We start from the raw sequence: 23,288 nt of genomic DNA, 5'->3' as shown, positions 1-23,288 counted from the left end.
ATATCCCTTGCACATTTGACATAGATCACTAATTTTATTAAATTCTCTTGAACAAAATAAACTGCAACTATAAATGTCAGTAAATCTGATTCTTTTGAATGGTTCAAGCATATTAAACAGTAGAGAAAGTAGATACAAATTCATTGTGGATGAAACTTATGAATACTTTTACACCAAGATCAGTTACAGAAGTCCTTATCCCATGGAGTTTACTTTAATTCTTATTCATATTTTTAGAAAATCATGCTTTTAAAAAATTCATAGATAGAACTATAGAAATTACATTATCTGAACAGCAGAGAGAAAATAGACTGAAAATGAACAGAGCCTCAAGAATCTGTGGGATTGTAACAAACAGTCTAACATCTGTGTCATTGGAGTTTTGAAAAGAGAGAAAAAACAGGAAGGAGTATAAAAGTATTCAAAGAGATAGTAGCTGAAAACTTCTCAAATTTGGTAAAAGAATAAACCTACAGAGTCCAGAGGCTGAGTTAACGCCAGACAAGATAACTGAGAGAAACTTTTCGCTAGGCAAAAATACTGGACTGCTAGGCCCTCCTCCAGGGGATCTTCCCAACCCAGGAATAGAACCCAGGTCTCCCACATCCCAAGTGGATTCTTTACCGTCTGAACTACCAGGGAAGTCCAAAAGAAACTTACACCAATGCATGAAAGTTCGACTCTTCAGAAATCAAACTTCTGAAAACTAAAGACATATCTTGAAAGCAGTGAGAGAGAAATGACATCTTACCTCTAGAGGAAAAACAATTCAGATGACAGCAAATTTCTTACCAACATTCATGAAGTCCAGAAAAAAGGGGCATAACATTTTTCAAGTGCTGAAAGAAAAGAGCTGTCAATTCAAAATCCTATAACCAGTGAAAATATTCTTTAGGAATAAGGGGGAAGTCACAAGCTTCTCAGATGAAGAAAAACTAAGAGGGTTTGTTGCCTACTCTAAAAGAATGACTAAAAGTTCTCAAAACCAAAATGAAATTATAAACAAAGGAATATTTGAATATCAGGAAGGAAGAAAGTACACAGCAAACAAAAAATATAGGTAACTGCAATAAGCTCTTTTTCTTCTTGGCTTTTCTAAGTTCTGTTTAATGGTTGAAGCCAAAATTATGGCATTGCCTGATATGATTCTTTTTGCCTTTTCATACTGTTCTTGTCCTGAATATTCATTGGAAAGACTGATGCTGAAGCTGAAACTCCAAAACTTTGGCTGCCTGATGCAAAGAACTGACTTATTGGAAAAGACCCTGATGCTGGGAAAGATTGGAGGCAGGAGGAGAAGGGGACGACAGAGGATGAGATGGTTGGATGGCATCACCGATTCAATGGACATGGATTTGAGTAAACTCCGGGAGTTGGTTATGGACAGGGAGGCCTGGTGTGCTGCGGTCCGTGGGGTCACAAAGAGTCAGACATGACTGAGTGACTGAACTGAACTGAGTCTGTGCTAAGTTATGTATATACAATGTAATACCTAGAATGAACACTAAACAACCTATACTAATAAATGCACTAAAAATCAAAATGGAATTCTAAAAAATTTTCAAATAATCCACTGAAAGGCAAAGGAAATAAGAAATAGAGAAATAAGAAAGATAGAGATAGAGAAATAGAGAACATATAGAAAACAGAGTGGCAGATTTAAGCCCTAATATATCATGATTATGTTAAATGTAAATGGCCTAAAAACACTAATTAAAAGACAGACCCAAGCAGAGTAGGTGTTCTTAAAGCTTGACCCAATTGTATGTTGTCTATAAGAAGTTCATTTCAAATATAATGATATATGCATATTGAAAGTTCACTTCAGTTCAGTCATTCAGTCATGTCCGACTCTTTGCGACCCTGTGAACCACAGCACGCCAGGCCTCCCTGTCCATCACCAACTCCCAGAGTCCACCCAAACCCATGTCCATTGAGTTGGTGATGCCATCCAACCATCTCATCCTCTGTCCCCTTCTCCTCCTGCCCTCAATCTTTCCCAGCATCAGGGTCTTTTCCAGTGAGTCAGCTCTTCGCATCATGTGGCCAAAGAATTGGAGTTTCCACTTCAACATCAGTGCTTCCAATGAACACCCAGGACTGATCTCCTTTAGGATGGACTGGTTGGATCTCCTTGAAGTCCAAGGGACTCTCAAGAGTCTTCTTCAACACCACAGTTCAAAAGCATCAATGTCATGAACTTCCGTCCATAGTTCATCAAGCACTCTGTCTATCAGATCCAGTCCCTTAAATCTATTTCCTACTTCCACTATATAATCATAAGGGATTTGATTTAGGTCATACCTGAATGGTCTAGTGGTTTTCCCTACTTTGTTCAACTTAAGTCTGAATTTGGCAATAAGGAGTTCATGATCTGAGCCACAGTCAGCTCCCAGTCTTGTTTTTGCTGACTGTATAGAGCTTCTCCATCTTTGGCTGCAAAGAATATAATCAATCTGATTTCGGTGTTGACCATCTGGTGATGTCCATGTATAGAGTCTTCTCTTGTGTTGTTGGAAGAGGGTGTTTGCTATGACGAGTGTGTTCTCCTGGCAAAACTCTATTAGCCTTTGCCCTGCTTTATTCTGTACTCCAAAGCCAAATTTTCCTGTTACTCCAGGTGTTTCTTGACTTCCTACTTTTGCATTCCAATCCCCTATAATGAAAAGGACATCTTTTTTGGGTGTTAGTTCTAAAAGGTCTTGTAGCTCTTCATAGAACCATTCAACTTCAGCTTCTTCAGCATTACTGGTCAGAGCATAGACTTGGATTACCGTGATATTGAATGGTTTGCCTTGGAAATGATCAGAGATCATTCGGTCATTTTTGAGAGTGCATCCAAGTACTGCATTTTGGACTCTTTTGTTGACCATGATGGCTACTCCATTTTTTCTAAGGGATTCCTGCCCGCAGTAGTAGATATAATGGTCATCTGAGTTAAATTCACCCATTCCAGTCCATTTGAGTTCGCTGATTTGACGTTCACTCTTGTCATCTCCTGTTTGACCACTTCCAATTTGCCTTGATTCATGGACCTAACATTCCAGGTTCCTATGCGATATTGCTCTTTACAGCCGTCGGACCTTGCTTCTATCACAAGTCACATCCACAACTGGGTGTTGTTTTTGCTTTGGCTCCATGTCTTCATTCTTTCTGGAGTTATTTCTCCACTGATCTCCAGTAGCATATTGGGCACCTACTGACCTGGGGAGTTCATCTTTCAGTGTCTTATCTTTTTGCCTTTTCATACTGTTCATGGGGTTCTCAAGGCAAGAATCCTGAAGTGGTTTGCCATTCCCTTCTCTAGTGGACCACATCATGACCCAGATAATCACGATGGTGTGATCACTGACCTAGAGCCAGACATCCTGGAATGTGAAGTCAAGTGGACCTTAGGAAGCATCACTACGAACAAAGCTAAAAGAAGTGATGGAATTCCAGTTGAGCTATTTCAATTCCTAAAAGATGATGCTGTGAAAGTGCTGCACTCAATATGCCAGAAAATTTGGAAGACTCAGCAGTGGCCACAGGACTGGAAAAGGTCAGTTTTCATTCCAATCCCAAAGAAAGGCAACACCAAAGAATGCTCAGACTACCGCACAATTGCACTCATCTCATTCATGCTAGTAAAGTAATGCTCAAAATTCTCCAAGCCGGGCTTCAGCAATACGTGAACCGTGAACTTCCAGATGTTCAAGCCGGTTTTAGAAAAAGCAGGAGAACCAGAGATTAAATTGCCAACATCCACTGGATCATGGAAAAAACAAGAGAGTTCCAGAAAAACATCTATTTCTGCTTTATTGACTATGCCAAAGCCTTTGACTGTGTGGATCACAATAAACTGTGGAAAATTCTGAAAGAGATGGGAATACCAGACCACCTGACCTGCCTCTTGAGAAACCTGTATGCAGGTTAGGAAGCAACAGTTAGAACTGGACATGGAACAACAGACTGGTTCTAAATAGGAAAAGAAGTACGTCAAGGCTCTATATTGTCACCCTGCTTATTTAACTTATATGCAGAGTACATCATGAGAAACGCTGGGCTGGAGGAAGCACAAGCTGGAATCAAGATTGCCGGGAGAAATATCAATAACCTCAGATATGCAGGTGACACCACCCTTATGGCAGAAAGTGAAGAAGAACTAAAGAGCCTCTTGAAGAAAGTGAAAGAGGAGAGTGAAAAAGTTGATTTAAAACTCAACAGTCAGAAAACTAAGATCATGGCATCCAGTCCCATCATTTCATGGCAAATAGATGTGGAAACAGTGGCTGACTTTATTTTTGGTGGCTCCAAAATCACTGCAATGGTGACTGCAGCCATGAAATTAAGAGACACTTACTCTTTGGAAGGAAAGTTATGACCAACCTAGACAGCATATTAAAAAGCAGAGACATTACTTTGCCAACAAAGGTCCATCTTGTCAAGACTATGGTTTTTCCAGTAGTTGTGTATGGATGTGAGAATTGGACTATAAAGAAAGCTGAGCACTGAAGAATTGATGCTTTTGAACTGTGTTGTTGGGAGAAGACTCTTGAGAGTCTCTTGGACTGTAAGGTGATCCAATCAGTCCATCATCAGGGAGATCGGTCCTGTGTGTTCATTGGAAGGACTGATGTTGAAGCTGAAACTCCAATACTTTGGCCACCTGATGCAAAGAGCTGATTCATTTGAAAAGACCCTGATGCAGGGAAAGATTGAAGTCAGGAGGAAAAGAGGACAAGAAAGGATGAAATGGTTGGATGGCATCACCGACTCAATGGATATGAGTTTGAGCGGACTCTGGGAGTTGGTGATAGATAGGAAGGCCTGGTGTGCTGTGGTCCATGGGGTCACGAAGAGTCAGACACGACTGAATGACTGAACTGAACTGAACAGAAAGATAATATGAAAATCTCCAAACACTTAGAAACTAATTCCTCACTTCTGAATAATCCATGGGTCAAAAAAGATATTGCAATGGAAAATAAAAAATGCATTGAGTTGAATGAAAATACATCACATAAAATTTGTGGGATACAGCTAAACCAGTATAGAGAGGTGGTATGTTTATCATTAAATGTATACTTTTGAAAAGAGGAAAAAAATCTCAACTCAATAATCTAAGCTCCCACTTCAATGGCCTAGAAAACGAAGAATGAGCAGAAGGATGGGAAATAGAAAGATAAGACCTGAAATCAATGAAACTGAAAACAGAAAAAACAACCTCACAGAATTAGTTCTTTAAAAAGAGGATTAAATTTAAAAATCTCAAGTAATCCTGATAAAAAGAGAGAGAAAAGATGCAAGTTACCAAATGAATGAATGAGGAATGGATGAAGGAATCAAGGATATCACTATGGAACCTGCAGACATCAAAAGGGAGTACTCAAAACTCCACATGCAAACATTTAACAATTTGCAAGAAATAGAACACCTCCTCAGAAAATTCCATGACGTCTTACAGAAAAACCCTAAAGAACTTTCTGGCCAACTCATAAACTACCTCAGTGCACTCAGTATAAAGTAGATAATTGAAATAGCCCTATTTCGTACAGATTTGAAAGGAAAAAATAAACCAGTTCTTATTTGTAGATAACATGATTGTCTATATAGAAAGTCTCAAAGATGTGACCAAAGGGGGGGGAAAAAAAATAAACTTCTAAAACTAATAAATGAATTGAACAAGATTTAGGGTATAAGGTAAACATTTGAAATTCCACTTTATTTCAATATACTATCAGTGAGCATATGGATCCTGAAAAAAATAGAATACCATTTACTTTGCTCAAAATTGCAGTTGTTGCTGTTGCTTAGTCACTAAGTCGTGTCCAGGCTCCTCTGTCCAAGGAATTTCCCAGGCAAGAATACTGGAGTGGGTTGCCATTTCCTCCTCCAGGGGATCTTCCCAACCCAGGGATCAAACCTGAGTCTCCTGTGTCTCTTGCATTGCAGGTGGATTCTTTTACCCTTGAGCCATTGGGGAAACCCTGTATTGGTAAAGGGATAGACAATTAGATCAATGGAACAGAATAGGGAACCCAGAGACAGATCCACCAAGTATGCCTGATTGATTTTTGACAAAAGTGTAGAAGGAATTCAATGGAATAAAGATAACTTTTTAAACAAATGACGCTGCAGCAATTGGTCAATGATAGGCAAAAAAAAAATAAAAACCTCAACCTAAGCCTTGTACCTGATATAAAAATTAACTCATGGTTATAAAACATATAAAACATAAAACTATAACTTATCAAACATCTCAAAAAAAATCTGAGAAAATCTACAGGATCTAGGGCTATGCGAAGAGTTTGACACTGAAAGCATGATACAAAAAAAGGAAAATTTCATCATTTTGACTCCACCAAAATTACAAGTGTTTACTCTGTGAAAGGTCTGTTAGCAAGATGAAAAGCCAGGCTATAGACTGGGAGAAAAATTTTGCAAACAACATATCTATCATAAGACCAGTATTTAGGCTATATAAGGCACTCTCAAAACTCAACAGCAGAAAAAACAGTCCAGTGAGAAAATGGCAAACAACAGGAAGAGATAGTTTTCCCCAAAGAAGATATATGAATGACAAATAAGCACATGAAAAGATGTTAAGCGCCATTAGCCATTAAGAAAATGAAAATTAAAACCACAAGATTTCTCTACACTCCCATCAGTGTGGTTAAAAAAAAAAAAAAACAAGTCCAATGTTGGCAAGGACGTGGAGAAACTGGTTCACTTCTCCATTGCCAACAGAAATGTAATATAGTGCTAACAGTTTGGAAAATTGTTTGGCAGTTTCTTAAAAAAAAAAAAAACAAACCGAGGACGCAAGTGCCCTACAACCCAGGACTGTCTTCCGTGCACTTATCCAGAAGGAACAAAAAGACTCCTCCAGGCAACCTGTAAAGTAGGAGACACTGGTTCAATCCCTGGGTCGGGAAGACCCCCTGGAGGAGGGAACGGCTACCCACTCCAGTATTCTTGCCTGGAGAATTCTATGGACAGAGGAGCCTGACGGTCGGACTGTAGTCTGTGGGGTCCCAAAGAGTCAGACTCAACAAGTGATACAAACACACACAGGCTCCGACCTACAGATGACTGACTCACACCGGAAGAAAAATAAATACCAACTGCCAGAACTCCCAACAGACCTCTTTTGTAGTTCCGACTGATATTATCATCACCCCAGAGGCCAACGTCAAGGCCACGCAACTAGTATGCGGCAGAGGCGGTGTACGAATCCAGTTAAGGCTAGTAAGTGATTCAATCCTCAGATTGTCTGGTGTGGCCCTTTTCACAGGCAAGTACGGAACCGTGAAGCCTCGGGCCGCATAGCTGGAAAGTCAGGCGGCTACTCGGTCTTCTGGGCTAGAGTGCGCTTCCCTGGTTCTTGGGTCCAACTTTTCCTAACTTTTCCGGGCCTCTTTCGCCCAGTCCCAGGGGAGCAGGCACCACCCTTTTCCTCCGGGAGGCGCGCGTAGTGGGGAGGGCGGGTCCCCGACCGCAGTCCCCTCCCCAGACCCTGCCCCCAGGCTATAAACCCGGAGCCGGGGGCCGGCGCGGGCAGTCCCGGGCTGGCCCGCTCCGCGGGGCGATCGCACAGATGGCGGCGCTGGCGACAGTGGCCAAGAAGGTGTGGAGCGCGCGGCGGTTGCTGGTGCTGCTGTTCACACCGCTCGTGCTGCTGCCGGTGGTCTTCGCCCTCCCGCCCAAGGTAACGCCGCCTCTCCTGGGCGGTCCCCCCATTCCGCCCGCCCTGGGCGGCCGCGCCACAGTCAGGACCCTGTCCTCCCGAGCCTCGGAGGCGGAATACCGCAGAGGTCCCAGTCTAGATTTCACCAGACCCCACCTCCCCACCCGCTGCGTTCCCTCGCTTTCCCTGCCTTGCACTGCTGTGAACACAATTCCCCTTTCCCAGCTGCGGTTGCTCCTGGGAGCCCTGGGTCCCACTAGCCTCTGGATCTTGTCATTTCGGCAGGAATGATTCCTCTTTATCGAGCTCTGACTGTGTGCTTGGTGATGTGTTGAACATTTCACTTGATAATCACAAGAAACTTGATGCTTGGCAAGCTCAAGCTTAATGAATGGCAAGCTGTGTGATCTGGGGCTTAACCTCTCTGAACTTCAGCTTGTTCATTTGTAAACACTGGGGAAATGATCATACGGATCCATTGGACAGTGGTGAATATTAAAAAGAGGCAATATATGTTAATCTCTTTGAACTGAGCCTGGTACCCAGTAAGTGCAGAAGACTGCACTGGCTGGTCTTTATCAACGTGCCATATATGATGGAGACAGCCAAGATTTAAGAAGTGCTTACTGGGAGCAAGTGTGAGCACAGTCGTGTCCTACTCTGCGACTCCATGGACTGTAGCCCACCAGCTTCCTCTGTCCATGAAATTATCCAGGCAAGAATACTGGAGTGGGTTGCCATGCCCTCCTCCAGGGGATCTTCCCGACCCAGGGATCGAACCCACGTTTCCTGCAGTGCAGGCAGATTCTTTACCATCTGAGCCACCAGGGGCAAGGTGCAGCGCTAAACTTTGCCTACGTGCTGCATCTGACTTAATCCAGACTGAAAATGCCCCTCTGAGTGGGGAGGGTTATTTGCCTTATTTTCCAGAGGAGAAAAGTGAGGCTGGGAGAGAAGTGTCTTGCTCACAGTCACACAACAGGCAGCTGAGTGGGATCAATCCCTGGCTTATCAGAATCCAGAACCTAGGTTGTTTCTAGACTCTCAAAGAAAGTAATCCATAGAAGATCAAAGGCTGCTGATTGAGGTCGGGAGTGTCATGACAAAATTCATCACCAGTGGGAGAAGGAGATGGTATCGCAGGTCCCCCGGTGGGTCCCTCACCTGTGCCCAGCACATTCGGGGCACCAAGATTAGGTGTGAGGCTCGTTAGACAAGGCTTCTACCTCCAAGAAGTTGTTTCACTGTCCCTCAATGAGATATTCTTCAGTTGCTAAGTCGTGTCCGACTCTTTGCAACCCCGTGGACTGCAGACCACCAAGCTCCCCTTGTCCTTCACTGTCTCCCTGAGTTTGCTCGAACGCATCTCCATTGAGATGCATTTGAGCAAACTCCATCCAACAATAAGATATTACTCATTAATTGCCATCAATGAAACGTTAATGTTCATAAAAATAGAAGTAAAGAGAGGGTATAATTTAGTGAGACCAGGGGAGTGGGGAGAAGTGTTCAGAGAGGGCTGCCTGGAGGAAGGGGTGAGGAAGTGATACTAAGAAGATGGTGTCGAAAGATCCAGGACAAATTCTTCGGTGTGGAATTATCCTAGCAATTAGACTTTCTTGACATGCAAGAGAAAAACAATAAATGCTGGTGTAAGGATTAGGTTGCTTATTTAAAAGCCATCCCATCCCTGGCCACTTGCTAACTTCAGGACCTTGCACCAATCTCCTTTCCTCTTTGGGTCTCCTTTTCCTTGTCTATAAGGTGGAGGATTGCCATGCTAGCTTCCGACATTTGATGTGAGGGTCTGAGCAAAGACGTTGCCTCACTTTGTGAAGCATCACTGGTGGAAGGCAGGATGGGTCTGGGGGGTCCCAGGCGGAGTTCTGGGGAAGAAGTGATGAAACACACAGGGTCTCTCTCCTCTGCAGAGGGTTCTGAAAGCTCCGCTCTGCAGTGAACCCAGGGGCAGGTCCAAGTGTTATGGGGCCAGAAACTTGTACTAATTGAGGGGCTTTCTGTAAGAAAAAGCATACAGATTTACAAGTACACAATTTAGTACATGGCTTGGGAGTGGCTCTGAACCTTTAAAAGCTTCATTAGCTTCACAGTGAACCCACTTCCATATGACCCCCAGTGTGGTAGGTAACAGCGCATGTCTGATTGATAAGGTGTTTCACTGTGCTTCACTCTTCTGTGCTGAGTTTCTCAGGTGTTGTCCTATGTAATATCCACATCACCAGGGAGTCAACTGCTATTAGCATGGAACAGGTGAAGAAATGGAAGCTCAGCAAGGTTAGGTGACTTGTCCAAGGTCACACAACCTGTACAAAGCCAGAAGGCATTGTCTGTGTCTGACCACTTCGCTTTATACTCTTTCTTTAGTTCTAATTGAGTGAGAATGTCTCCTGATTCCCTCCGGATCCCCAGTGGGGACTCTTTGTGTGGCTCTAGATCTCACTGCCTTTTAAACTCGCTAATAAATCAGGGCCTCCTCCCAGGAGGCAGCTCTGGCTTCTTGGGAGATCTTAGCCTCCCTCAAGTCTCTATCAGCACACTCAAAGCCCCCTCTTCCTCCATGTTATATGTATATGTTTATCACATTGTATTATTATCATATTCTTGGATGTTAATAACTGACATGTTTCTTAATCTAATGTAGAAGGCGAATAAAAGCATTCTTAGAGAATAGTGAGCAGAGAAATTTGTGGTTTTTGTTGGTCTATGACATACGCATAAAGCAAACAGAGTGGGTGTGCTATGCACACAGTTTCAAAGCAATTCCTGTAATCTTAACCAGTTTAATCCTGTGATAACCTCTCCAGATGAAGGCTGGCACTATAAAAGTGTGCTTTCTGTGCAAATGAAGCTTCAAGGCAAGTGTGCTCAGTGTCCACCCTCACCCCTAACATTAGGCTGCTGCTTCTAAGCCTCTTTCACCTAGAAATTCTGGAACCACCAATGCCTGTTATAGGGTTCATATCCCAAAAACTTTTGCAAAATTGTTGATATCAGGGAAGAAGTTTGAGATCCTTGGCATTGGTCATTTGCCCCTCACTGGGTCCTGCTTTTCCAGCTTGATAAGGTCTCCAGCATCGCTGCTCTGATGTTCCAGAAGTCTGTATGATTGTAACGGTTGGTTATCATGCACCTGTCCCCTGGCGACTGGTGAGGGAGGCTGCAGGGAGGCTGGGGTTAATCTGAAGGGTAGAGCCAGGGCTGGGGGCGGGGGATGGGAACAATTCTTACATTATGTCCTCCTGGCTTGGAACACTGTCAGCAGGGGTGAAAAGGAGTGGGATGCCCTTCTGGAATGCAGTGGCTGCAATTTCCAGGGCCACGGGGATCATGGCTCTTACCCCAAAGAGTGCCAGAGACTGAGGAAGTCAGGATCCTGCCAGAGGGACTGCCTCACAGTTTTCTAAGAATGGCCATCCTGGGAGCTGGGTGTTAGAGGACTGGCCTTGGGCGGCTAGGGGAGACAGAGGAGAGTATTAAATCAAGCTTGCAAATAAGCACCAGCCCCATGTATTTGCAGAGAATCTCACCTTCTTTCCCAACTTACTAAAAGCAAATCTTGCTGGACTGACCATCTGGCCATCAAGAGTGCTTCCAGTGGGTACTTCCACTGGCTCTTTCTAAGGATGCTTTGAGAGGGAGGAGGCATGTAGGAGTGGGGGGACTCTGGGCAGGGCCTCCTCCCAGGCTGCAGGTCTGGCTTCTCGGGAGATCTTTTGTTGTTGTTCAGTTGCTCAGTCGTATCGACTCTTTGCGACCCCATGGACTGCAGCACGCCAGGCTTCCCTGTCCATCACCAACTCCTGGAGTTTACTCAAACTCATGTCCATCGAGTTGGTGATGCCATCCAACCATCTCAGCCTCTGTCGTCTCCTTCTCCTCCTGCCCTCAATCTTTCCCAGCATCAGGGTCTTTTCTAATGAGTTGGCTCTTTGCATCAGGCGGCCAAAATACTGGAGTTTCAGCTTCAACATCAGTCCTTCCAATGAACACCCAGGACTGATCTCCTTTAGGATGGACTGGTTGGATCTCCTTTCAGTCTGAGGGACTCTCAAGAGTCTTCTCCAACACCACAATTCAAAAGCATCAGTTTTTCAGTGCTCAACCTTCTTTCCCGTCCAACTCTCACATCCATACATGACTACTGGAAAAAACATAGCGTTGACTAGATAGACCTTTGTTGGCAAAATAATCTGACTTCACTAATTTTAGCCTCCCTCAAGTCTTTATATCAGCACACTGAAAGCCCCCTCCTGTTATATGCATGTATTTATCATGTTATATTATTGCCATGTTCTTGGATGTTCGTGACTAACATGTTTCTTTATGTAATGTACAATGGGAATAAAAGCCTCTGGGCAGGACGCTCCAGAGCATCGTGAAGGCTGTGCAGCACACAGAGAGAAGTGAGGAGGCGAAATGAGACCGAACCCGCCCGCACTCCACCTGCCGAACCTGGCCTCCCGGTGCAGTGCTGGGCCCACTGAGGAAGAGCCCCTCTCCCCAGTTTGCATGAAGGTGTTGTCTGGCTTGCAGCAGTCTTGCTCTGGGGTGGCAGTTACACCTGTGAAGTCAGAGGCCCACTGTTTTGCATTCACCTAATCTCCATGAGTGGGGTATGTTCAGGTGGATGACCAAGAAAATGGGCCTTTCCTTCCAAGTTTTGAGGCTTTGGAATCAGAACTGGATTCTCATTCCACATCCCTGGTCTGTGACCTTAGGCAAGTCGTTTGACTTCTCTGGGCCTCGGTCTCTTCAGTGATAACACGCCCATAGTATCACCTTCTCCCCTGGTTATTCTTTGGGCCTAGTGAAATCATATGATATGCTGGCATCATAACTTCGTACTTTTTCATTCAGCCCTCAAGGTATGTTTTCACTCTCCCATCTTGCAGATGAGGAAGCTGAGACTCAGAAGTAAGAGGATGGAAAGAGCATGGGCCTTGGAGTTGGGAAGACTTGGGTTTGGGTCTTAGCTCTCAAACTGTACGATAAGGGGCTTGGGCGGGAGATGTCCCATTTCTGAGCCTCGCTTTCCTCACTTGTGAAGTGGGGAAGACTCACGGGTCCCCAAAGGGCTACTATGAGATTTAATTCAGTTAGAATACAGAAATTTTCCCGTGCTGGGTCAAAACAGGGTGGGAATTGATAACAGTAATAACTGCTAAGTGTTTCCTCATCTGCCCCATGCTGTTTTACATGCCTTCCACATTTTAGTTCATTACATTTCATTTAATCTCTGAAGCCTACCTTCTGGATAACGGGTGAAGGGAAGTAGATGTCAAGCTCCCATATTTCTATTCAGATTATAGTAAGCCCTCAAGAAAGGATAAGAACACCTCATACTTATTGATTACTTACTAGAAGCTGGCCCCCTCTCTCCCTCTGTGACAGCCACCCTGGCCTTCTTGGTGTTCCTTAAATATCCCAAGATTGCTCTCACCCCAGGGCCTTTACCAGCTTCCCAGGTGGCATGGTGGTAAAGAATCCACCTGCCAATGCAGGAGACCCAAGAGACTCAGGTTTGATCCCTTGGTCAGGAAGATCCCCTGGAGGAGGTCATGGCAACCCACCCCAGTACTCTTGCCTGGAAAATCCCATAGACAGAGGCGCCTGGCAGGCTACAGTCCACTGGGTCACTAAGAGTCAGACACAACTGAGCAGCTAAACACGTGCACACCTGCCTGCGGGGCCTTTGCACTTACTGTTCCTTCCGTTATGAGCTGCTCTTCCCCCAGATGTCTGCAAGCCTTGCTCCCACACTTCATTCATCTTAGTTCAAAGATGAACCTCCTCAAAGGCCTTCCCTGGCCACCCTTTCTAACATAGAAAATAAAAATTCCTTTACACTCTCTTCCCTGCCTTATTTTGCTTCATGGTCTTTGTCACTATCTGGCAATGTATTGTATTTAAGGAACGGGCAAGGCAGAGGAAGCAGGCTTAGAGTTGGTTAGTCGAATGATTTCAGTGGGCTCTGGGACAGAGAGGCTGTCCCTGGTTGTCTGGTCCCTGTCCCTGGGTGATGAGGGCAGGCAGATAGTGGCCTGGAGTGAGAGAGTCCAAGAAAGGAGATGGTTGGGGGTGTGGGTCTGGGATCGTCTGGTTTACATTTGAAAAGCCGACACACAGGTGAGTTGTTTACTATTTCTAGGAATGAGCTAGCCCTGGGAGGGGCAGACCCTCCAGTGTTAGCAAGGTCCCAAGATGCCAGAGCATCACATTCAGAAACTGGAAAACATGGTTGTTACAATCTCCCATACTCTTCTCTTCTCTCACTTGTGGTCCAGCCTTATAGGCCTTCCTTTGGTTCTTTAAACCTGCCAAACTTGTTCCTGCCTCAGGACCTTTGCACTTGTTGTTCTCGCTGCCTGGGACGCTCTTGCCCCTGATCTTCCACACGTGGATCTGTCTGGTCATTCAGGTCTTAGCTCCAAAGGCACCTCCTCCAAGAAGACCTCCTTGATTACCTCTTCTCAATAACACTTGCCCTCCTCACTGTACAAAACACTCTCTAAAACAGAGTCCTGTTTTATTTCCTTCATGGCATTCATTCCAACCTAAAATGTTCATTATTTGTTCACTGCCTGCCTCCTCCACGAGACTATGAGTGATATAAGGGCAAGGCCTGTGTCTGTCTCGTTCCCTCAGCATCCCCAGCACCTAGGACAGAGTCTGACACATAGTAGGTACTCAGTAAACTAGCCAATGAATGAATTTGCATTTGAGCCAGGTAGCTCTGATTTCTGAACACGTGCACTTGCTAAACTCCTAGACTGCTACTAATTTGTAGAAGATCTAAGCTGCAATCAGTGTTTGCAGCCCTTTCCTTTTTCAGCGGGGAAAACTGAGGCCCAGAGGGCACATGGAAGGACCTTCCCACCCCTCCCAGCCAGGTGGTCCCAGAACCCTCATCTGTGTCCCCTCCATGCTCTCCCGCCAGGTTTGACCCATTGCCCACACAGACCCCTCGGCCTTGGAACCGCTCCTCTGAGGCCTAGCCAACTTTCCACTTTCCTGGAGATCCTGCCAGGTGTGTAAACAGACCGACAGAATTCCTGATGAGGCGAAGGGGAGCGAGATTGTGTTTCCTGACCTGACTCAGCTGGGCAGTGTCCTCTGGACTGATGAGCGGGATTGTGAGACACCGCCGCCCCCCCCAGACCTTGAGGACACAAAGTGAGCACCCTAGCTAGACCGGACCTGAAACAAATGTCACAGGTGCACCCCAACGGCTCTCTCCAGCTGAGATGCACCAGGGACGAGACAGATGCACAAGGCCATGCCATCCTGGCAAGCCTCAGCTTCCTCATCTGATAAGTGGGCATAACGACACCCACCTGTTCAGAAGGCTTGGCAAGTGCCTGATGCAACATAGGTACTCGGTAAAGAATTGTGGCTATTGCTATTATCTGCAAAATAGGGGTACTAGGCATGTGACTCTATCTACTTGTTCCTGAAATTCACAAGGGGAGGGGCAGCCAATGGGAAGGAGCCTGTGCTGGGGGCGAGGGGAGTCAGCAGGACTGATACACAGGGCAGAACCGTGATGCCCAGCTCAATTAAGACATTGGAAAAAGGCTGGCGAGGCCAGCGTGCCCCTGCTGGCAGCCCAGTGGCTGCCCTGCCCAGTTCCTTTTCCTTTCCTCTCCTGCGAAGCCCTCTCTTGGCCTGGACTGGAGAGAGGGATTTGATTTCAGCCACGTTAAGCTCTCCAGCAGGAATGTGCCAGTCCCTGGGGGTTCAGGATGTGAATTCAAGGTTGCTGATGTCCCAGGCCACATGCCTTATTCATACTCTCTCCTCTGTCCCCCAGGAGGCCCCTTGAGAGCCATAGCCAACACCTCTCTAGCATTTATGAAGTGTCAGGCATGGTTCAACGCACTTGAGATAGGCTAGCTCATATATGCTCGGCCCGGCTCTGTGGCACAGGTGCTATTATTGTCCACATTCACAGATGGGGAAACTGAGCAACAGAATTGTTCAGTCACTTGCCCTAGCTCCCATGGTTTGGAAGTGGCACAGCTGGGATTCTGACCTGGCATTCTAGCTCCAGAGTCTCTGCTTTTAGCCTCTATGTGACACAAGGGGGATGGACCCATTTTACAGATGAGAAGCCTGAGGCTCAGAGAGATGAAGACACTTGCCTAGCACCTCACAGTCACTGAACGAGTAGTCAGGCTGCCATTCAAGCCTACGTCTGCCTTATTGAAAGCCCACATTCCTTCATGGTTCAGTGGAGGCCAGGGGAAAGGGGCAGGGAGTACATTAAGAACGGCTTCCCAGTGGAGAGACCTGTCATCCTGACACTGGAGTGGGAGTTTGGAGGTTTTGGGTCTTGGGGGCTCTGAAGATAGGAACTAACATGAATTGTCAAATATGATATGTAGGAGCTTGGGTTTGGGTGCTTGGGTGCAAATTCTGGTTTTTTAATATGCTGTGTGACCTCGGGCCAGTTGCATAACTTCTCTATGCTCAAGTTCCTAATCCGTAAACAGGCCAGTTGCATAACTTCTCTATGCTCAAGTTCCTAATTCGTAAATGGGTACGATAATAGGTGATGATGTAAAGGGCTCAACAAATGCTGGCTGGCTTCATGGCTAAAGCACCTCCTGTGTCCTGGGCTCTGTGGAGTCCTTTAAAACAGAGTTCCGAAGTGTTTTGCTCTCCAGGAGACATTCAGCAAGGCCTGAAAACACTTTTGATTGTCACAGCTCGATGGAGATGCTGCCAGCATCTAGGGATGCTGCCACACACCCTGCAGTGCACAGGATTGCCCCCACAACGAAGAGCTCTCAGGCCCCGAATGTCAGTGGTGCCGAGGCTGGAAGCCCCTGCCCAGTGCATTTGCTTGGCGTCCTCTCCCAGCAGGCCCGTGAGGCAGGTGTGATCAGGTCCCATTTTCTGTCAGGAACACTGAGGCCCAGAGAGGGGGAGGGCTTGCCTGTGGACTCACAGCCTGACTGCAGAAGGCCTCCCGGGGTGGAGGGGATTTGGAAATGGAGGGCCTTCCAGACAAGAAGGCCCTTCCAGGGCCTGTGAGCCCTGCTCCAGGCGCTGCTGCGTGGAGCTGACGGTCCCCTCTGCCCTCCTGGCTCCCAGCGGGCGGGACCAGCCTCCTTTCCCGTGATCGGGAGAAATAACAAGAGCGGCCCTTGTTCGCTGCCACCCACAGCCCCGATTGTCCCCTCGATTCCACATGACAGTCCACCTTTCTCGCATGACGAGCCGCTTTGCTGGCTGGCCCCCATCAGCCTGGAGGAGTGCGGGAGAAGGGAGGAAACAGCTCCCTGCTCCTTTAGGCCATTTTCTGCCCCGTCTGGAGCCCCCTTGGATTCCTTTCAAAAGGGCTGGGACTCGACAAAACTTCTCCTGGTGCCTGAGCCGAGCGTTTGACAGCATGGAGTCCGAGAAACAGAAGTGTGAGCAGTTTCCTGAGACACAAGTCTTGGAAATGGGCTCTGCTGTGTTGACATCTGGGACCAGAACGCGGGGTGTCCAGGCCTGGGGGAGCCAGCAGAGGCCTAATGCACGGCCCTGCCTGCAGCCCAGCTCTCACTTCTTCTTGGAGAAACTGAGGCAGTCCTGAGAGGCCCTTCCTATCCCCACTAAACTACCTATCAATCCGGGATACCTGGCTTCCTTTCCTGCTAATCTGTTTCTTCTATGGGGTCTGGACCTCCTCCAGACCTTGACTTTCCTCCCCTGGACAAAGGGTCTGCCCAGAGTCACTGAGCTGGTTTGTCCTCCAGAATCACTCTCTGAAGGGGCGGGGGTAACATCATGAGAGTATGAACTCTAGCATCAGATCTCCTGGACTCCACACTGGCTCCCCCACTTCCTTTGTGACCTTGGGTAAGTTATTAGCTTCTCTGTGCCTCAGTTTCCTCCTCTGTGCGAGGACACCAATAGGATCTACCTCAGAGGGGGTTGTGAAGATTGGTTTTGATACCTGAAATACTCTGGGCTGCTCCTGATCATAAGAGGTACTAGTTAAAGATCGACTGTTGTTGTTCAGTCGCCAAGTCGTGTCCAGTTTTTTTGTGACCCCGTGGACTGCAGCACGCCAGGTTTCCCAGTCCCTCACCATCTCCCGGAGTTTGCCCAAGTTCATGTCCATTGCATGGGTGATGCCATCCAACCATCTCGTCCTCTGTCATCCCCTTCTCCTCCTGCCTTCAATCTTTCCCAGCATCAGGGTCTTTTCCAATGAGTTGGCTATTTGCATCAGGTATAATAGTAATAGTAGTAGGATTGTTATTTGCATTACAAATAAGCCTGTGGATCTAGGGGTCTGGAGGTACTTTATAGGGGATGAGACTTGCTTCTGCATCCTCTTGGCTTCTTCCCTTTCCTCTCTGTGTAGGTTCTTGTGTTCTCTGAGCCTCCAATTCCTCCACTATAAAATGGGGGACAGCTGATCTCCTAGGAGCTTCTGGAATTTTAAATGAGATAGTGCTTATTCAGAAAAAAAATCCCAGTGAAAGTTCCCTTGCCATTCTTACTCTAACTCTGAAGCTCAGGGCCCCAGAGACCTAAGAAGTGAAGGATTGTGGGCAGCGGAGGGTCATTGTCAAGAACGCCTTGTGAACGTCATAGCTTAGGCCTCAGTAGCAGGGGTCAGCTTTCCCATCATCCCCTGCATTGACTCCCAGGAGGCCTGGGGCAGAGTGAGCTGGACCAGAGTGGAGGTGGGATGATGGTAAATGGTAGAGACTTAAAATGTCAGGGGCAGGGAAGACCTCAGTGCCCAAGAGAAGTTAGGCTAAGTGGTGGGCCCACAGCTGATCCAGGATGGATCCCTGCCAAGGACTTGCTCTGGGGGTGGGGGTGGGGGGTGGGCGGAACAAGGCACTTCCCCTGCCATCCTGGGTCTCCCCATCTGTCTCATGCATCCACTCGCCTCATGGGGCCATGTTGAGGAGCCAGGGAAACTAAGCACTTTGTAAAGAGTGAAGTAAGTACCTGCAAATAGTAAGGTACAAATAAGGGTCCTTCCCGTCTGGTTAACCAGTGTATCCCCAGTGCTTGGCAAACAAGGTGCTTAATAAATATGTGTAGAATGAATATGGAATCAATGCAAATATTTCTTTATGTTTCCTGTGTGCCAGGCACTGTCCACGAGTGATCCTTACATTTAAAAGTATTAATTGAGCACCTACTATATACCAGCTACTAGTCTAAGAGAACACGGCAATGAACCAAATAGTCACAAATCCTTTTACTTGTGGAGCTGACATTCTAGAGGGGTAGACATTTTTTTTGAAAAGCAAACACATTAATAGATAAGATCTATGTGTGCTTGTGTGTATGTGTTAGTCCCTTGGTCTTATCTGACTCTGCAACCCCATGGAGTTCAAAGGAGCTCACCAGGCTCCTCTGTCCATGGGATTCTCCAGGCAAGAATACTGGAATGGGTTGCCATTCCCTTCTCCAAGGTAAGATCTATAGTATGTCAAATGATGATCAGTACTATGGAGAATAAAATCACAGAAGGCAGGGAGCCAGGAATGGGGTGAGTGTAATTTTAGAGTCAGAAAGATTCAGAAAAGGGAACATTAGAACAAACACCTGAAGGAGAAGACACTGGAGCAAAGAGTTGACGGAGGTGAAGGAACAAGCCCTGAGTGCATATAAAGGAAGAGGATTCCAGGTGAGGAGACAGTAAGTGCAAAGATCCTGAGGTGGGGGCATGGGGGATGTTCAAGAAATAAAAAAATGGTCTTCCTGGGTCCTCATGACAGCCCTTCCAGGAGCCTGACCACGGACCCCTTGATCACAGAGAAACTCAGGTGAAGAGCATAGGCGGCATTTAAAGGCAGACCCCACCATAATGCCTTCAGGCTGGATTTCATTTCAGCCCAAGAGAGGCCTCCTGTTAGTACAGGCCTCCGAAGGTGTGGGACAGCTGCCAGGAGCAGGGGGAGGTGGAGAAGCCCTGAGGGGGCCTTTGGCACACCCACCACCTGTGTTGGGGACTGAAAGGCCCTTGGGACACATGGGGAGACTGAGGCCCACTGAGAGGAAGGCGCTGCCTGAGGTCACACGCTCACTTGGCCTCTTTTTGGGAAGAACTTGTTCCAAAAGTTCTCAGTCCTCTGGCTGAGTCAGGCCGCTGGGGGAGTTTTTGGGGGGGCTCCTCTCTATAAAATGGGGAAAAACTGATCTCCTAGGAGTTGCTGGGATTTTAAATGAGATAGTGCTTATTCAAAGAAAAATCCCGGTGAAAGTTCCCTTGCCATTCTCCTTCTAACCCCGAAGCCCATAGCCCCTGAGCCCTAAGAAGTGAGGGACCGTGGGCAGCAGAGGGCCACTGGGCAGCTACCCCCCCACCCCCACCCGCCTGCCTGGCTCATGAATGATTAGTGAAGCTTGGGGGGTAGTGGGGTGTGAGCTGCCCCTTGAACACTTTTCATGAATGGTTTGAAGAACCTGAACTCGTGACATCTGCTAATAAGTCCAGGGATCTAACACAGTCCGTTCAAGTGGAAGGAGTGGAAGGAGGGGGTGGGTAGCCTTGAAGGTCTTCCTGGGCAAGTCTCTCCCTCCCATTTCTCCTCTTTCCCCCGTTGAGTCTTAGGCCCAAATGGATACAGGGGGCTTCTAACTGCTGTCTCGGATTGTTTGGGGGCTGAGGAGAGGTTAGGAAGGAGCCTTGGCTGGAAATCAGAGATCAAGACTTCTGGGCTGTCTTACGTATTTCCCGCTGAGTTACCCTGAGCCAGTTTCAGGCTTCACCTTCCAGGCCTCAGTCTCCTCCTCCAGAAGGTAGATAACTCTAAGATCAGCCAGGCTTATCCTCAGGACTGAACAAACCCAGAAAGGATGTGAAAGGACCTCTGAAGTGCTTTTCTATTGAATACCTATCCTTCCGTTTTCCTTCATAGAACCTACCCGAATGTGGGAGGAGCAACATTCACGCTAAGTTTCAAGGGCTTAACCCAGCACCTGCATGCAGTGAGTCAGTAAATGCTGACTGTTGCCGTCACTACAGTAATTCTCTTCCCTGAGCCCAGGGCCCTGGGCTGGGAAGAGCCCTGGGCTCAGACCACCACGCTGAAATCACGCTCCGCCCCTTGCTAGAGACTTGGGTGAAGAGGTGGCCGAACCTCCCTGAGCCTCCGACTTCTGCTTTCTAAGCAGGGCCGTGAGATGAGCAGGGGAGCTCAGCGTGTCCAGGGCGAGGCTCGGGCCCAGGTCACAGCGATCCCTCAGTGAGCGGTAGTTTCATTGCTGTCACCTGCCACTCACAACGGAGGCAGTGTGAACTGGGGCCAGTAGCTCAAGATCTCTGAGCCACACATAACCCGGGGACAGCGGTCATTACTGCCTCTTAGGGCTGTGGGTAGGCTGAATGAGGGAGTCCATGGGCACCATGCCTGGCACGTCTCAAGTGCCCAGCGCGGGCAGCCGTCTCAGATAAGAGTGCTGGTGCTCTGAGGTCACAGGGGCAGCTGCTCAGGAGACCGCAGGGAGAGATGCTGCCAGCCTGGCAGGGCTTCCAAAGATGCCACGTCCACCCATGTTCCCTTTGACTTCCTGCCCAGCTCTGTCAGGATGGCGAACAAGCACCCTGATTTGTGGATGGGGATATGGAGGCTCAGAAAGGCCACCGATCAGCCCAAAGGTCAAAGCTTGGAGGTGGTGAACCAGGATTTGCACCTGTGAGTCTGGGACCCCTTTGGGCCTTGTCACCCTGAGCCCCAGCTGCCTTACGTAACTCCCTCTTTTCAAGCGGAGGCTCGTGACTCTTGGCCTCAGCAGAGAGAGTTTCTCTTGTATTGCCTCTTGTCTTGCTGGGTCCTTTGCCTGGGTCTGCTGTGTGTGCTCCAAACTCCCTTCCTTTTGGGGTTAATATCTATCCAGCATCCATTGCCTTCATCTGCACATGAAGCGCAGACTGGGAGCGCCTTAGGGATCATCGAGATGAAGCCACTAGTGTAAGGAAGGCAGGAAATGGGCAGAAGTAACAGATCCTGTCAGTAGGAGCTAACGTTTTATAACTTAATCTGCCACACACTGCTCCCAGCACTCAACCTACATTCCCTGCATTTAATCCTTGTAACAGTAACTTTGTGAGGCTGAAATTCTTAGCATCATTGTCATCATCCCCATTTTCCAGATGAGGAAACCGAGGCACAACGAGTCACTTGTTCTAGGAAGCAGTAGAGGCAGGATTCGAACCCAGGCCCTCTACCGCTAGATGCCAACCTCGCAACTCAAGCGCCTCTGCTTCTTGACGTCGGGCTCTGATTTCAGCCCCCATCTCCTAACTAATTCCCTGTCCACTGTTCTTTCTGTTGATCCCGATGGCTCCTGCTTCTCAGGGGCTGTTCATTTCTAGGTGCAGCGTGATGCTGTAGTTCCTATGTTATCTACGAGCAAGCTGAGGTCCGAACCTGCCCAAGGTCCCTCACACCAGCTGTGGGTGCCTGAGCCGCTATTTCCAGCCCCGAGTGGCCTCAGGGGTTTTGACCACTGTGGAGGCCCAGCCTTGGGATGAAGGGGATACCGAGAGATTGAAGGCCTGGCTCTGGCCATTCTAGAGTTCAGAGTTCAGGGCTCCCCACAGCGCTGGCCCTGGACATTCCTGGGGAACGGGCCTCTAGTAGGCAGCAGGAGGGCACCACTGTGAGCACCTGGCCGTGATCCTGCTTCCCGAAGGGCCTGGCATGGCGCCTCGCTCACAGCCCAGCGCCTTGACAAAAAGGCAACCCAGCAGGAAGATGGATGTGGGGCGGGGGAGGGGGTGGTGGGGTGGACACGGTTTCCGAACAGCTCCCGCCCCGGACTCAGAGAACGCCCCAGTGCTCTTTCTTTCTTTTCCTGGGTGAGGGGGGCAGGCTTGGGGGCAGTGGGGGACAAGTTGCCTTGTGTCTGTCTGGAAATCATTCCCCCAGCTCAAAAATTAACTGCCTGACCTGGCACTTTCTTCCTTCTCGTTGTCACCTCCGCGTGTTTCGCCTGCAGACTTTAATCCCCGTACTTACGGACCAGCTGAGCCTGAGAAGCTGGGATTTCTTCAGTGGGCGGATTACAAGGCTTTCTGTCAGAAATGTCTGGGTCAGGCTGGCATGAACTGGGCTGGTTGAGGGACTATGAGGACCCCCCCACCCCCGCCACCCCGGCCCAACTGTTGCTCCCAGCCAGGGCCAGGACTAGGGACAGCCAGGTGAAGGACCCAGGAACAAAGTTTCCGGAGGGACTCACTGTCAGGGTCATGTACCCGCCTCACCCTCATCCCAGCCCAGCCCCCAACTTCTGCCACCCGATAGACCTCAGAGTGCAATGATCTTTCCACGAAACGGGGTAAAACAAGTCCTTACATCTGCCTTGCTGTGTGACCTCAGGCGAGACACTGTCCTTCTCTGGGCAGTCATTGTACTAGGGGTTAAATTAGACCAGGGTTTCTCAGCCTCAGCAATGGTGACTTTGCTCCTACTGGAAACTAGTCATTTTCTGTTGTGGGGGGGCTGTCCTTGGTACTGCGGGATGTTTAACAGCCTCTGCCCACTAGATGCCACTGGCATCATCCCCTCCAATCACCCAAAAATGTTCCCTTTGTCCCCTGGAGGTCAGAGTCATCCCCTATTGAGAACCGCTG

General features: G+C 47.9%; 1 protein-coding gene across 4 annotated transcripts in view; it reads left to right on the top strand.

The window, feature by feature from the left end:
- Positions 1–7,136: 7,136 nt before the first annotated feature.
- Positions 7,137–23,288, top strand: part of SLC13A3 (solute carrier family 13 member 3) — an 83,620-nt gene continuing 67,468 nt past the window's right edge. The window contains exon 1 of one of the 4 annotated variants that reach the window (XM_061437824.1): positions 7,137–7,230. Coding sequence is in view for 2 of the 4 variants with exons in the window: in XM_061437822.1 (XP_061293806.1) it covers positions 7,580–7,690 (111 nt within the window). In the remaining 2 variants the exon portion in view is untranslated. Of the gene's footprint in view, positions 7,231–7,253; positions 7,691–23,288 lie in introns of those variants that run through there. The other 3 variants (XM_061437822.1, XM_061437821.1, XM_061437823.1) reach the window with 3 other exon arrangements.

The sequence above is a fragment of the Bos javanicus genome, chromosome 13 (genome assembly GCF_032452875.1).
Source record: "Bos javanicus breed banteng chromosome 13, ARS-OSU_banteng_1.0, whole genome shotgun sequence".
Lineage (NCBI taxonomy): Eukaryota > Metazoa > Chordata > Mammalia > Artiodactyla > Bovidae > Bos > Bos javanicus.
This window is presented reverse-complemented; position numbering and strand designations above follow the sequence as displayed.